We start from the raw sequence: 15,629 nt of genomic DNA, 5'->3' as shown, positions 1-15,629 counted from the left end.
GTCAGGGGTACTGAGGCACAAACGGAGAAATGAGGCCACACATACAGCCTGGTTTATTGGCTCATCATACACACACCACATATGTACACAAACATAAATATTCCAATGTACAAATTTTACATGGGACTCACACACTGGCCCCTTGTCTCTCATCTGGCACCCCCATCCTGTGTCCTGCCCTTCCCCACCCACTGCAGGGAAGGCTCGTGGGAGCTGTCATGAGGAGGCAGGGTTCTGGAGGAGGGAGAGGTCCTGCCCCCCTCTCCTCACAGGTACCTCCAAAGGGTTCTGTCCCTTAACGGCACCATAGGGCAGAGGGCTGAACAACACACTCCTGCTCTGCCGCAGCTCAAATCCCAAACCTCCCCTCCATCTCTGGACCCTTGTCACTTCCTCCTCCTCTTCACCGCATGTCCCCGTTTCTCCACTTGTCTCCTCCAGGCCACGGAGTCCTTCTGGTCCCTCTGCCCTCTTCCTGAGCTTCATAGGAGACTAGGGCTGCGGTGCAGCTCTGCGGAGGGGTTGGTGCCATTGGCAGGCTCTCTGTTGGGAGTGGGTGCTAATCCACAGCCCTCTCCAGGGCACCCATGCTGGATCAAGATGTCCGCACACTCCTGGCTGCCGGCTCGGCGGGCATAGGCCAATGGGGTCAGGCCCCGGGCATCACGGCTCCTCACGTCCACCCCGTACTGCAGGAGAAAGCACATTCACAGTTGGTATTGTGTGGGAGGAAAGGCCTTAGCTCTCAGTGAAGAGTGGCAGCGTTAGAAGGCTGAGAAGGGGGGGACCAGGACAGGCCAGAGGCACCAGACTCACCCAGATGAGCAGCTGTGTGAAGACCACATTGGCCATGGCACTGGACAGGTGCAGGGCTGTCCTTCCGTCACCATCACCATAGGTCTCGTTCACCTCCTCCTTGGAGCCGTGGGCCAGCAGCATCACCAGCAGCCGCAGGTCGTCTTCCACCACAGCCCGGAGTAGCTGCTGCCCCAGCGGCACATCTGAGCTTGGCAGCGGGGCCAGGAAGAGCTTCTGTTCATATTTGGCCCGGATCCAGCGCTCCTTTTCCTCTCTACAAGCACAAGTCCATCGAAGAATGAGGCAAGGAAGCGAACAGAGTCCAGACTGGGTGTGCCAGGAGTTAGGAAGGAAGCAGCCATTTAAGCAAGGGACAGAGAGGGCCACTGCAATGATGACAATGAGGGCAGAGAGGGGCCCCAGGGACACCAGCGCCTTCAGACGGGCAGTGGGTCACACCGACAGGGTAGTATTGAGTAAGGCAGGCCCCTGGGGCCAGTCGGGATATGAAAGCAGAGAGGGCAGGAGGACTCCAAGCCGGCCTGAGTGGCAGCTTATCAGGTAAAGGCCTTCGAGGGGCCGGGCCCCCCTATCTACCACCCATTCTCCCCATCTCAGCATGCAGGCGTGGACACACGAGCCTGACAGTGATATGAGCCCTGCGCATGCGCCTCCTGCTGGCCCTTGACCTGCAGATAACGGCTCAGAAAAGGCCTTGTTGTTGTAAGGTGCCTGAGTGACAGGCACCAGCAGGGGAGGGATATCTCCAGGGTCCAACTGCCAGGCAGAGCAACAGCGTTTTAACCCTTCTAATACCGCTGCTGCCACAGGTTCTGTCCACCCCGCGGTGGGCTGGCTTCCTGCTTGGGCAGCACCAGCCGGCTCACCTGCAGGCTTCGGGGCCTGGTTTCGAGTAGCCATCCAGAGCCCCCTCCCAGACACTGTTAGCCAAGGCATTGCCCATTGCAGTCATGACAGCTAGCAGTTCAGGTGGCCAGTCGTCAAGGTCCAAGGAGCGGACTCGAGACAGGTGAGCCCCCAGGTGTCGGTGAATCCCTGAACACTCGATACACATCAGGGCGCCCAGATTCAGGCTGGCCCAATCTGGATCTAGGTGGGCAGAGGAAGAAAGATACAGCAGGTGGCATGCAGAGAAAAGGCTACCCCTCCTGCATACCGTCCACCTCCCCCTGCCACTTGAACCCTAGACACCCAGCTCCCAGCTCTGCTGGTATTGTACTCACTGGGGGCTTCGCAGTCAATACAGAAGCTGTTGCCACGGACCGTGCGGACAGCCTGCACAGCCAGGGCTGTGTTCTGGTTCCCCAGCCGGGACTGCCATGATGCATGGGAGATAAGGGTAGTTATCAGTCTCAAGCCCTCTCCAGTGGCTCTCCCCTCCGCCAGGCTCTCCAAGCAGGCTCTACCACCCTGTGCCAACCTTGTCCTTGGCGCTGCGACATCCCTGTAGGCTGGCGAGGATTTGGGCCTGTACACTCTGCACCCACAGCTCCCGTTCTTCTGCCGTTGAGGCCTCGAAGTGCCAGGTCTGACCGGTGAGGGACACCACTACAAACTCAAAGGACTCCTCTGCCTCTGGGGAGAGGGCATTGACATTGTTAGGGCCCGTTGACAGCACACACAGCTGGAGCTCACCGTTCCCAGAACTCCAACACTCCTCCTCCTCCTCCTCCTCCCAGATGCCTCTTTGGCCCTAGGGCCACACTTTTTAAGAATATTTCCAAGCAGGGAAACTGAGTGCGCAAGACCCATATGAGCCCTCCCTCCACTTGTAACCACCTGTGGCGCTAGGAAATGGTGGTGCCAGGGCCTGGCTTTCTAAACTCTACAAGGGATGGACACCATGAGGGGGCATGTCTGGAGAAGGATGCGCCGGGCGCTGGAAGGCGCATGCTGGGCAAGGAGGCAGGCGCGAGCAGCATCCGTACGTGTCAGCTGCAGCTTCCTCATTTTGCAGCTCATTAAACCCAATATTCTGGACGGCGTCAGCACAGGGCTCCTGGGAGCCAGGCCCCTCCCCCACTGCCCTGGCACAGGCAGGCAGGAAGGGCAAGTGGGTGGGGGAAGATGCTTTCCCCAGAAGCTGGAGGATGGGGACCAACAGGAACCCAAGGGCATCTGAAGTGACAAGCACCAGGTCTGCACCGTGACCCCAGACCCCAGAAGACAGCCAGCCACATCCATTCGCAGAGACCACCGGCCCTGAACAACTTCTAGTGGGCAGTGTGACCTGTTGTGGCCCTCGAGTGAGCCATGCATTCAGCCAGGGCCATTCCTGACCCTGAGTTCTGCTGCTTCTCCGTCCCTGTAGCCTCTCACCGCAGTGACGCCACACCCCTGGGAGCCTTCACCTGCTGGGTCCCTCCTCTGAGGACCCTTAAGAACTTCTCCCATGTGCAAACTGGTGCTTCTCTCTCCAGGCACCTCTCTTGATGTCACACTCAGCCTTTAGACTCTGTGAGCTCCACCATGTGGGGAGTCTTGCTCGGGTCCCTAGAGCACACTGTACCACCATGACTGCATCACTCACAGACTCACTTGACCGACACCCATCCCCACAGTACTCAGAACAGAGGCAAGAACCTGTAAGTCCACAGAAGCTAGTTATGTGGGGACGAAGAAACGCCCTAAGGGGAAGGGTTGGAGGGACACTGGAGGAGTGGCATCATGGTAACCGACACCATGAGAAAGGCCAGAAGAACATCTTGAGCTGGAATACCTTTGCTCCCAGGAGAGCAGCTGCCAACCCCACACGTGTGAGGCACCTGTCATGTCCCCAGCACACAGTACACTCATGGCTAACTGAAGAGACACAGAGAACCGGCCTTTCTTCAGGAATGACAGAGGAAAGAGGAGGGTCTAGGTTCCCAGAGGGCTGTGAGCTAGTTACTCCAGGCTCACTCACATGTTTCCTTCATCTACCATGGAAACAACTGTGCTTTTAGGGTGCTACACCCAGGTCCCACTGCCCACCTCTGGGTCCCCCTAACCTTCAGCAGCACTGCTGGGGCCGTCTGGTCGGGGGGTCCCGGTGCTCTTTTTCCGGCGGTGCTTCTTCCGGTTGGAGTGGGGAGATGGGGGAGGCTCCAGCTTGGGGCTGGAACTGAGTACCTCAGCTGGGCCACTGGCTGGTGAGGGGAGAGGTGGAGAGGTGTGGGGAGAGAGAGGACGGCGGGGCACAGGGTGTGGGGAAGGCTGGGGGCTGCCCAGGCCTCCCAGCCCCAAAGCTTTCTGGCCTGGAGGAGGAAAACTAAGAAGAGTTGGAAACTTGAGGAGAACAGGATGAAGGCAGACAAGTGCTCCTGCAGCCTGGAGGGGTGGAAGGCGGCCCAGGGAGCTCACAGGGAGCTGGAGCCCCAGCAGCTCCGCACCAAATTTATCCTCAATCACACTCCCCGCTCCTCACAATTAATAGCAGAATTAGAAACAATCAGGGAGCTGCCTAATTACTGTCAATTAGAGCGCGCTAATCAAGCTCCGCTCCCACACCCCGCCCGCCCGGCGCTCACCACTAAATGTCAAACTTCATTAGAGGCAGACACACTCCCTCCCTCGCTGACTAACCCTTCCAGACTCAACAGAGGGGCTTCGCCAGCCAGAGAGGCCATGGGTCAGCAGCCTAAGGGAAGCGACCCCTGGCTCCATGCTCACTTTCCTCAAGGTGGGAAAAGTGGGCCTTGGGTGGGGACATGTAGCGGCTCCTCTGGATGTTGAGCACAGAACAGAGTGGCGGAGCTTTCTGTTTGCACTGGGGGGGTGGGGCAGGCGCATCTATGAGAGGGCCCTGGGAGAAAAGCAAAAGTATCCTAGAGAGCAGAAAGGGTCTGTGGCCAAAAAGTTACGGGGTAGGAGGAGATAAGATTTGGGAAGAGCATAGGAAACAGGATGGATGAGAGGCAGTTTCCGCTCTTTGGACAGGCAGGCCCCATCAAGGAGAGCAGGGCATGGGAAGAGGGCCTTTCAGGACAACCCTGAAGGGACTGGGACCCTGTCCCCATGGCAGGCCAGTGCCGCCCCAGACTGGCTCTCCTGTGTACAGCCTCCCATCTCACTCTTCTGCTTCTCTGTCCCCTGCTGAGAGGCTGATGAGCTCACTGCACAGGGGGCTGATGGGGATACAGCAGTGCTACCAGCAATACTTGGGGACCAGGAGGAGGAGCTACAAAGCGCGGGCCTGTAGTCTGGCTGAGGGTACAGGCTTAGGCCTGGGGCCAGAGAAGTTGGTAAACTGGTTGCTGGAGAAGACTGAGCCTGAGGTGCCTAGCTCTTCAGTACAGAATCAGAAATAAGCCCTGAAGGATGCTGCTGGGCCCTGCCCCATCAGGCTCCCAGGCTCCTGGGCATCTGGGCTCCCTCGCGCGTGCTCTCTCTGTTAAGTAGATGCCAGAAGAGGTGGGAAGCGGCAGAGCCAGCACTCACCAGGGTGCTGCATGCTGGCAGGCAGGGCAGCTGCCTCACTCCACTGGTCAGCGCTGGAAACCGAGCAGGAGCGCTGGTGCAGCCCCTCGGGGCACAAACCAGCCCAGGCTGAGTTGCTGAGGGGGTGCTCAGAATGCAGGGATGTGCTGCTGGCCGAGTGAGGGGCACCTGGGAGAGGGGAAGGATCAGGCTGGGAGGAGGGACAGGTGGGGGCTGCATAAAGATAATGTGCTAACAGGTGGCAGGGCGGAGCCCAGAGCTAACAGCAGCCGGACAGTAACCAGAAAGGAGGGCCTGGGCTTCACTCTGTACCTGAAGGAGACTTCTAGCCCTCATATCCTTTCTCTGTGAACATAAAGGCCACACTCGTCCCTGTGATGGAGGGCTGGGGAAAGCAAGGGCTTGGGGTGTCACAAGGGGTCATCCTGCCTGAGGTCTCCTGACCAAGGCTGAGTGCTGCAACCTGCCACTCCTCTTCTCCTACCCCACTTAGGTCCCTGCATCTAACATTTCGGTCCACATGTGTCATTTACTTTGCCTCAGCTTTGCTGCCATTCTGACGAGAAATAAGTGTATCAAATTCAAGTAATTATGTCTAATTAGTATTAGTAATTATCCTGTTGGGCTGGAGAAAATTAATCTTTCGGTTCCCATCAGGGAAGGATGGCAGAGCCAAGGGGAATCGAAGGCTGGAGGAGTCCGCGCCTGGGCAGGCACAGCCCACCATGGGCAAAGAGGATGAACACTCAGCTTTCTCCAACCTCTCCCAGGGCTCAGAGAGCCTGGTAACAGCCATAGGCCTCGGAGCCTGTGTCTTACAGGGCTTCTTCACCTTCTTTAGCGTCCCCAAGTCTGAGGGCGATGATGACGCCAGGAAGAAATGGCCACAGAGAGCCTAGGACCAAATGGCTGCAGTATGGAGCTGACAGGTGAAAGCTGACAGGAGGCCGCCAAAGCTGGAGTAGGGAGGTAGTGGCAGGCGAAGGGCCATGCCGAGCAGGAGGCCTTGCAGCCCAGCAGGCAAGCATGCGAGTCTCTGGGTGCATAAGGGAGCCAGAGCTGAAGCAGCTGCAAGAGGAAGGGAGGAGGCTGCATGCTGCAAACACCCTGAGGAGTGGCCCTTCAAGGGAGAGGCAAGCCTCAGAGCCTCACGCCTTGTATCTGCATGGCACCCAGTTTCCATGTCCCATCCTCAGGTCTCAGGGCCCCTCCTGGCACATTTGGCCCTCCCTAAACCTTTGAGGGCCCTTGCTTCTCCCTTACTTACTTGTAGTCCCTATACCTTTTGGGTTCCAAATAGGAACCCTCCAGCCCCTTGCCCCGACCAAAGGTATCATAGGCCCAACTTCCTCCCCAAGCCCCCCAACCCAAAACCCTGAGGGAGGGAAAGTGCTTTCCCTTTTCTTTGTTAATTCTCCCCTCATTACGCCTGCAATCCCACAATCAGTGTGCACTGTAATTGTCGAATTTGATGCTAATGATTAATGAATTAAACATGGAGCCATCAATTAGTCCTCCGAGGATAATTCTGCATAAAGCAGCGGATAATGTAATTACAGTAACAAAGATAATGAGATGTTAACATCGCCCGGTGAGCGAGAGACATGTGTGAGTGTGCATGAGGGTCGGTGTCAGCGTGCGGCAGCGGGAACTCAAGCTTAGGAAACGTCATCCATGTGTTTCTGTGTGTGGGTGCCGTAATTACAGGAGCAACTTGCTGGGGCTCCCTCCCTCATGCCACTGTGGCATCCTAGGTGAAGACTAGGTGGGTCCAGGACGGGATGGGACAGGACAGAAGCATCGTGCTGCTTCCACTTTTTGGGAGATACCCCAGATTCCCTCTCAGCAGCCACCTTCAAGGAAAGGTCTGCTTTCTGCCACCTTCCCCCCTCCTGTGGTACCAGCACAAGAGCCCCCATGCTGCGGCTGCAACTCTGAAGACCTCCTAGAGGTTCAGCACTCAGGACAGCATATGACCCTTCTTTTTGCCACCAAGAACAGGCTCTGAGCATGTCGCCCTCACGGGTGGACTGCCTCTCCCTGGCCTGCATCCTTCCCACTGCCCACTAGAGCTCTCCCTGTCTACAGGTCGAGAGCTCTCAGTCCCACTCAGGTGGTTTAGAAGAAGCGGCAGAGTAAATCCCAGACCCCATGCTTGCAAGCAGGATTGCAGATAGGTTCGTTCACAGCTCAGAGCCTTCATTTCCTCACGAGAACAGGGCACTAAGCTCCACGGTGCCAGCTCCAGGGACACCTACTTCCCCGGGCCCTCTTTCACCACTCTCCACACCTCCAGCCCACTCAGAATGACCACCCACACAGGTAAGGTACTCTGCCTCTAACAAGGGACACTCAGAGAGTGGGGACGTAGCTCAGCTACTTGCTAGTGTGCACACAAGGCCCTGGGCCACATCCCGTCAGCATCTACAGTGAACAAGTCTTTATTGTTAGGTCCGTTCTGTCCATTCCACAAGACTCTCAGTCTCCATGACACCTTCCCCACCTCCTTACATGTCCCTAGACAAGGCGGCACATCTTAGGCACAGGGCCAGCACTGGTAAGACACTTGTGTACTGAACAGCAGCTTGGGGAGAGCGAGATGCCATAGTGTGGAACAACTGAGGACACTGAGGCCAGGGTAGGTCTAGGAGCAAAGAAAGTGACTGAGGGGAGGAAAAGAGATCGAAGAAGGATGACCAGCACCCAGACCTTGGAACAGAGGGCCTCCCCTGAGACCAGTTACTGAAGGGCCAGAGTACAGCCAGGGGCTGGAAGACGGCTCAGTGACTAAAAGCACACACTGTTCTTCCAGAGGACCCACATCAGTGATTCACCACTGCCTGAAACCCCAACCCCAGGGGATCTGATGCCTCTGGCCCCATCGACACCTGCACTCATATACACGCACGCGCGCGCGCACACAACTGCCGCCCCCTCCCCCACCCCCCCCCCCCGACATAATAAAAGAGTATGAAAGACATAGAAGACATAGAAAAGCTGCCCTGGCACAAGTGTCAACTTGTGGTCCCTGACTCTGTACACCATGGGCAGACACAGGTCAGTGCTGCAGTCCTGAACCATGGGGTTTAGATCCAGTGCCTTCTGTGCAGAGACCTTGCATTCAGTGCAGACTGGAGACAGTTCCCTGTGACCCCACGCAGCTCTGGCCACTGCCTTAGCTAAAACTGCAGGGAGCTGGTCCTACGACCACCAGCTCTCCCCACACCCCAGCCCAAAGGCTACCTCAACAAGCTTCACTAGGCCTGCATCTTGGCCATGACCCCTGGTAGAGAGATCTTCAAGTGTGACCTTGGCTGGTGAGCATGCCTGGAGCTCAGACGCGCAGGCTGAGAAGCAGCCGTCCCACTAGGCCCAGTCACAGCCAACTCCCGCACTCTGCAGCACAGCCGCCGCCTCACCTGAGCCTCCACTCAGCTGCGTGTTACTCCGCTCCATGGCCAACCCATTGGCACGGGGACTGGTGCCCGGGGCTGTAGCAGGCGTGGCTCGGGGCAGGCGCTTCCCTGGCACTTTGACCGTTGTCCGTAAGAGGTCAATCTCTTTGCCGTGGATGTTCTGCATGTAATCCTAAAGGTGTACAGATGACAGAAGATGCATCAGGCTAGGCTTCCAGCACTGACCGCCCCTCATGTCTAGGCCACTTCCCTCACTACCAGCTGGTGGCGGGGGAAGGCACATTTAGTCTCAAAAAGCAGGTCTCTGAGGCCCAACCAATCTACAATCTGGATTACACGCAAGTCTCCATGGTGCCCAAAGGGGTGGAGTTCAGCTGGGAAGACAAGATGAAGAGCAAGCAAAGGCTTTGGAGCCAAGCCAGGGGGCTTAGGCCAGTGGAGGAGATGGCTCAGGGATAAAGAGCCATGCAGCTCAGGAGCCCCAAGCTCCCGGGTTGCTCCTATCACAAGCTGCCATTCCCACCTGAGGAGCCATCAACCCTTAGGCCTGCCCCAGATAACGATTTATTGAGTAGTTTATGGAACAATCTCTGATGCTCTTTGTATCAATATACACCATGATTTTCTGTCAGTTGGACCCGTCTTCAGACTGCCATTTGCCTGTCCTGAGTTGTGTGTTATGCACAATATATCTACATTTCATATATCAGTATAATTCAAATCCCAACCAGCTGAGTGAGGAATTTCCAGGCTCATCTCAGACTCATAGCAATCCTCCTCAGTCTCCAGAATGTTCTTTGCCCTATGTTGGAGACAAAGAAACTGAGGCTTAGGAATGTTAATCTGCCCAAGGCCACAGTGGGTATTGGAGCTGGACCAAGCCCAGGTTTGCAGACCCCCAAGCCTGTCTTTCACAGGTGACACCCTTAGCCAGACACCTTGGCTTGCGTGCTGGTCATGGCTCCCCGAACTACAGAACCCTCTGTTCCTGTTGTTTCTGGTTCAAGCTGGGCCTGACCTGGAACCTGGCTTTGACTACAACTTCCCACCTCTCTCTCCAGACTCTGACTCCCCACGCCCTCATCAAGCTTTTTGACAGCCGAGCCTGCAGTCTCCATACCATATGACAAAACCTCCTCCTTTGGCATTACGTAACTTCCTGAGAGAAGAATCTAAAATTGTATTGATCAGACATAAAATCAGATCCTCTCACGAGAGCTCTTACAAATCTTGCAGAAGCCCTTTGCCTACATATTGCCCCATGAAGCTTAACTGAGCTTCTAGCCATCTTGGTCCTTAAGGTGGGCCTGACACTTTTCCAGGCAGACAAATCCTCCAGAAGGCCCAGGCCCATCCATCTTCTGCTCCTTCGCAGGGTGTGTTCAGGGAGGCGCGTCACTCCCTGCCACCACTGCTCCCAGCACCTTCCCTTGGGTCTGTGCCTCCCTGCTCTGTCTATTTCTGTGACAAGGCCTAGCTCAGGCACACTTGTTCCGAGGTTTTTTTTCATTGTTTTGGATCCACAGAACAATCTACTAAGAAGTCAGAGAACAGCCTTCCAACCCAGGAGGACCCTGACAATTCAGGCCTCAATGCTGTACACCCACCGAGCTCCAGCTGCAGCTCTGGGCCTCACCAGCACCTGACTACACCAGAGGTCACATTCCAGGCAACCAGCACCCCAGACAGCATGGGGCCTAGCTCGGCAGTGCAGTGAAGGCCACAAGTCCCTTGCTGCCCTCCTGAGTGCACCGTTGTTGGTCCTCTGGTCCTTATTTTCATGCCCAGTATGAAACTTTGCTGTTTCAATCTTTCTATCTCCGTTCCAGAGTCTTTCTTAGCTTAGCACCTTCTCATCAGCCCTTCCTTATATATATAACCACATCTTGCACTGGCTGCTCCAGACAACTATCAACAGCTGGCTGGGCCAAAGGCCCCGCTGTAGTTCCTCCTGAGGGAGGGGCTTGGGTTGCTCCAGTTCGCAAGGAGGTCACAGCGGTTATAATGGTCTTCAGGCCCCACTCAAGCTCTGAGATGCCCAAAGCTAGGATGTAGTACGAGAAAATTACCCTAGGCCAAGAACAGAGCTGCACGGAGGGACTTCGTTCAGGGCCAAGGAGCTAGAAGCTGGCGAGAAAGGACTGGCCAACTTCTGCGCCTGACTACACCACACCCTGTGGGTCCAGCAGGGTGACACCCTTGGAAGTTTGGGCTGAGTGCTGGGCTGCACAATGCAGCCTGGGCCTGGAGGACACGGTGAGGAGCCTGGAGGAGCAGCGGCAGGAACAGGGACCCCAGGCAGAGAGCAATAGCGTTTCCCTCCGTCAGCAGAACAGGGGAGCATGGTGGTGGCAGCGGCTGCTCAGGAGAGCGGTCACCACGGCTGCCTTTATTACCCACCATCAAACAGCAATTTCTTCCCCAGCCTCCTCGCTAATTACCCAGCCAGCGTTCTCATCTCGTTTTATTACTGGAATTAACAACGAGTTCAGAGCGTGGAAAGCTATTAAGATGTGTGATTAAGCCACATTCAATTAGTTTCTACAAACAATTTAATTGATGTTGCAGATAGAATTAACAGAAGGTGATTGTGTGAATGGCTCCGCCGGCTGCAAAATGGGGGAGGCTGTGGCAGGCTCTCTTGGGCCAGGCAAGATTCGGGCTCTCGGGCGCGAAGCTTGAGGCCTGCCCACCAACTCACGCTCCACACGCTGGGCCCAGCCACTTCCATTAGGAGGAGAGGCTGAGACCCCGTTGTCCTGGCTCTCAGGTGAGACCTGTACCCTTCAGGAGAGCCAGATAGTCCCAAGTACTGAGGGGGCCTCTGGGGTGACTAGAGGCCTTTCTCTCAGTGTCAAGGTTAAGACCCCAGCCTCTTAGGAACCTGTGGTTCTTGCCTGCTAGGTCACTGCTGCACTGAAGTTCTTCTGAAGTTAGAGAAGATGGCGAACAGGAATTGTGTGTGTGTGTGTGGGGGGGGGTGAGCTGGCAGCAGCAGGAGTGAGCAGACAGGCCAAAGCCACAGGCCAGGTGAAGAGGCAAAGGGCGAGCGCAGGGATGAACTGGGTCTGAGGGCGCAGCCTCACAGCTCCACACTGTGTCCAGGAGGAGGCTCTCAAGGGAGACGGCAACTCTGCTGAGAAGGCCAGGCCAGGCTGCCTGCTCTGCCAGTGTCTCCTGCCACCCACCGTGAGGTACCTGCTCTCTGGCTGCCTGAGGAGCAGCTGCTGATGGACCAGGCTCCTGCCACACAATCCTCACAGAGAGCCCAGCGGGACCTGGAGGGCTAGAGCCCAAGAGGCTAGGCCAGTGGTCTGGATGTCACCCTGCATGGGCATTGGGACAGGTCTGGAAGTCAGAGGCCTCTGAAGCACACAGCGTGACAAGTATGATGAGAGGGCACGTGGATGCCCAGCCAGCTCACCTGACTTACTCTCTGTTCTGACTTTTCAGTCAGTCTCAGAAGTAAGTCTTCTTGGCAAACACTCACAAATCTGGGTAATGTTGATGATGGAGCCACACTGTGGCTCAGTTACTAGCTTGGTAGCTTTGGCATGCCACACACCCACCTAGCCTCTACTTTCTAGCTGTGGCTGTGGAGACAATATTCCCACTTCTTCCCTTTCCTTCTCCTTCCAAAGCCTAGCCTCACATAACTGACCCCAGCCCACCATGTTTCCAGCCCTCTCCTCCATCCTGGCTCCCTTCACTCCCCAGGACAAGGACTAGCAAAAGGGACAGACCCTACACCCAGGCAGGAGGAGGCTGAGGCCGCCCACATGGGACTGAGGTAAGGTCCTAGTCAGCTGGTTCTCAAGCTCCTTGGTCCATACATGCAGAGCACGTGTGCATCTGCCTGGTGGACAGAGGGTGAGATGACTCAGGAGAACTGGCAGGCACTGGCATGCTTTTGGCTCAACACATAGCCCACTTCCTCTTGACACTAGGGAGGGCACCTCAGATCCCCCTCGTAGAGAACACCCCTAAACCTACTGTCTGTCTAGCACGCGTTCCTCTGCTCCTCCCTAGGTGCAGGGCTCCATGGTGAGGCCCTGTACCTGCAGAGGGCACTCTGTTGGTCTAAGACCTTTCATCTCTGCAGTCAGTGCCACCTGGATAAAGCCAACTTGCCTCCTACTGTTGTTTGAGGGCATGGGAGGAAGCCTGAGGGCTGTGTGAGGCAGAGGGCGGGTCAAGCAGAGACAAGAACCTGCTGGAGAGAATGGGGGTGGCCCTTCTCCATCGCTCAGGGACCACAACTACCTGGTATTCTGGTACTGAACTGATGTTCCCTGAGCTAAGGGTAGAGAAGACCAGTGGCCTGAGGAGTCAGAAGAGGGAAGACCAATAGGAAGCCCGGGCTATAATCTGGCCTGAATGGAAACCTCTCAAGGCCTGCTCTGCCCAGGCCCACGTCCACACCAGGTTTCTCTGGAGGGTTGTCTGGGTAGGCCTCTTAGGACCTGGGATTGGCCAGGAAATGCAAACCCCAGCACCTGTCGGGCAAGGCCTCCCTGACATCGTGTGTAGATTTAAAGATGGGCTAGGGACCCTCTGAGGCAAGCCCAGAGCCTCTGGGCGGGGGTGGGGGAGGTGGGGCTGGCCACGTGCTGTGCTCGAGGGGCTTCACGGGAGAACTCATTAGCCCCACAGTGGGGTGGTGACAGAGATGGATTCTGGTGACAGCTGTGTGCTGGAGCCACGCAGTGAGGGAAGGAGAAGAAAGGAGGGTTGGGAGAGCTGCCACAGGGGCCACATTACGATCACTGGAACACCCATGTCCCCACTGCTAGGGCACGGGCCATGTGTTCTCCAAACCCTTGTACTCCTAGACCAAACTCAACATCCTGGCTCACCCAGCATCCCTAGCCAGGAACCTAATGTTCCTCATTGGCATGGCTAACTACAGACGCTTGCTTTGCAACATCCAGGCCCTTGGCTGCTGGCAAGGGAGGGGCAGACTGCCCATGACAGCCAAGCAGCAGCATTTAGGCAGAGCTAGTGGGAAGCTTGCTCTACAGAAGAGGCAAACTACTACAGGATGGTGCATTTTCAAAGGAAACCCCAAGGGCCATCAGGAGTCCTCATTCTGTCATGTGCCCTCGTCCCCATCCCTTCTCCCAGACTCACGTGCAGGCTGGGGTGGTAAGTGAGCAATCCATTGTCACAGAGCGTCACATACTTCTTCTTCCACTCCTTGTTCAAAGACTTGCCACTCCTTTTCAGCAGGATCCCCTAAGAACAGAGGTGCAATTACAGATCAGGAGTCAGCCTGTGGGTCACTGTGCCCCAGGGTCAGGGACCCTCTCACAACCAGAGGACAGCCCAAAGGTCTCTGGGTTCTGAGGCCTGGGACTTGACCAGAGCCCAGGAGCCAGCCCAGCATAGGACGGCCATGATGTGATTAGCAACTCAATGCCTCACCCTGCTCTCTGCTGAATCCCCTGCACCTGAGCAGAGGGTTAAGGCCCTATAGCTCCAGCAGGCAGGGCAGGAGGAGGACCTGTCTTCCCGCAGGCTTTCCTCCCACTGCCGTCTAGTAGGGAGCAGTCTGAGCCACTGTTAATCCAGAAGGCTCTACAGGAGAGAAGGTCAGCTGGAAGGCTTCTCTGGTCAGGCGGAACAATGCCCCACACCCTACGCTAGGAAGTTCAAGCCTCCCATTCAGCCACCAAACTATCTGTGTGAACTGAGATGTCCACCGCTGCCCCAGGACTCCTGTGGGGTTGCAAGCCCTCTACCGCCAAGCTATATCCCCAGTTTTCCTTTTTACCACAGGCTCTGACTAAATTGCCTACACTGGCTTCAAACTCACTCTACACTCCAGGTGAGCCTGGAGGGGTTATCCTCCTGCATCAGCCCCCTGAATAGCTGGGATTACAAGCCGCACCACAAGGCCCGGCATGCTATGCTCCTCAAATGTGCAGGTCCAACAGGCAAGGACTAGAGCAAGGCACAGGAGAGCAAAGCCATGGTCAGGAAATGCAAACCCCGGCACCTATCTGGCAAGGCCTCCCTGACATTGTGTGCAAATTTAAGGATGGGCTAGGGACCCTCTGAGGCAAGCCTAGAGGCTCTGGGGGCTGTCTGATAATTAATCTTCGCACCCAGCAGAACACCTAGGCAGGCCACAGCAGATACTCAGAAGTGAATGTTGGAGAAACTGAAGAGCCCCACCCCCATGCCCCCAATGGTGCTGTGTGGCTACCAAGAGAGAAAGGCAGAACATAGGTCCTGACGGGCAATGCCCACCCACAGCCTGCCTTCCTTCTGACAGTCCTTAAAGATGCCCTCTAAATTGCTCCAAGACCCAGTGCAGGAGAACAGGTGGGGACACGATCACTCCAGGTGGACACCTGGTGGCTAAGATTCACAAATGGGCCAGGCGTAGTGGCACATGTCTGTAATCCCAGCACTTGGGAGGCAGAGGCAGGCAAATATCTGAGTTTGAGGCCAGCCTGGTCTACAAAGTAAGTCCAGGACAACCAGGGCTATACAGAAAAACCCTGTCTCAACCCTCCACCTCCACCCCCAGTCACAAACTGGGAGTTGGCAGGAGGGGTTGTGGCAGACATTGCTGGGACAGCAGGAAAGTATACCCTGGCCCCCCATGGGGATAAGGGTGATACTGCCCATATGTGAAGGCAAACAACAGGCCCTGCCCACAGCCAGCCAGTAAAACAGCCACGGAGGGAAGCCGGGATGCCAGTGAATAGGCCAAGTATCAGATTCAGCCACACACTTTCCTTTGAGTCTTTCTTGACCTAGCAGATGAGATTAGAACATGTGATTAAGGGAAGGATACAGTGGCGCATGACCGTACCCCCAGGGCTTGAGAGACTGAGGCAGAAGGCAAGTCTGGCCAAGATTACATAAAAGGGAATTAAGTATTTACAAGTGATCTCACCCCTGGCCACTAGGGGGCAAACCAGAGCTGAGGAAGGGTGCTCAACTAGGGAAGTCTTGAGTTTTAGT

At 56.1% G+C, this 15,629-nt stretch overlaps 1 protein-coding gene across 6 annotated transcripts in view; it reads right to left on the bottom strand.

The window, feature by feature from the left end:
* Nucleotides 1-26: 26 nt before the first annotated feature.
* The window catches only part of AGAP3 (ArfGAP with GTPase domain, ankyrin repeat and PH domain 3), a gene marked incomplete at its 5' end in the record, with an annotated part of 51,630 nt that continues 36,027 nt past the window's right edge, over nucleotides 27-15,629 (bottom strand). For 3 of the 6 annotated variants that reach the window (XM_084787711.1, XM_084787712.1, XM_084787716.1), the window contains 9 exons: nucleotides 27-689; nucleotides 817-1,072; nucleotides 1,686-1,908; nucleotides 2,043-2,133; nucleotides 2,240-2,394; nucleotides 3,810-3,947; nucleotides 5,239-5,406; nucleotides 8,658-8,826; nucleotides 13,785-13,889. In XM_084787711.1, coding sequence (XP_084643837.1) covers nucleotides 483-689; nucleotides 817-1,072; nucleotides 1,686-1,908; nucleotides 2,043-2,133; nucleotides 2,240-2,394; nucleotides 3,810-3,947; nucleotides 5,239-5,406; nucleotides 8,658-8,826; nucleotides 13,785-13,889 — 1,512 coding nt within the window. In that variant the 3' untranslated portion in view covers nucleotides 27-482. The remainder of the gene's footprint in view (nucleotides 690-816; nucleotides 1,073-1,685; nucleotides 1,909-2,042; nucleotides 2,134-2,239; nucleotides 2,395-3,809; nucleotides 3,948-5,238; nucleotides 5,407-8,657; nucleotides 8,827-13,784; nucleotides 13,890-15,629) is intronic. The other 3 variants (XM_084787714.1, XM_084787713.1, XM_084787717.1) reach the window with 1 other exon arrangement.

This window comes from Acomys minous, assembly GCF_964271855.1.
Source record: "Acomys minous genome assembly, chromosome: 6".
NCBI classification, from domain to species: domain Eukaryota; kingdom Metazoa; phylum Chordata; class Mammalia; order Rodentia; family Muridae; genus Acomys; species Acomys minous.
This window is presented reverse-complemented; position numbering and strand designations above follow the sequence as displayed.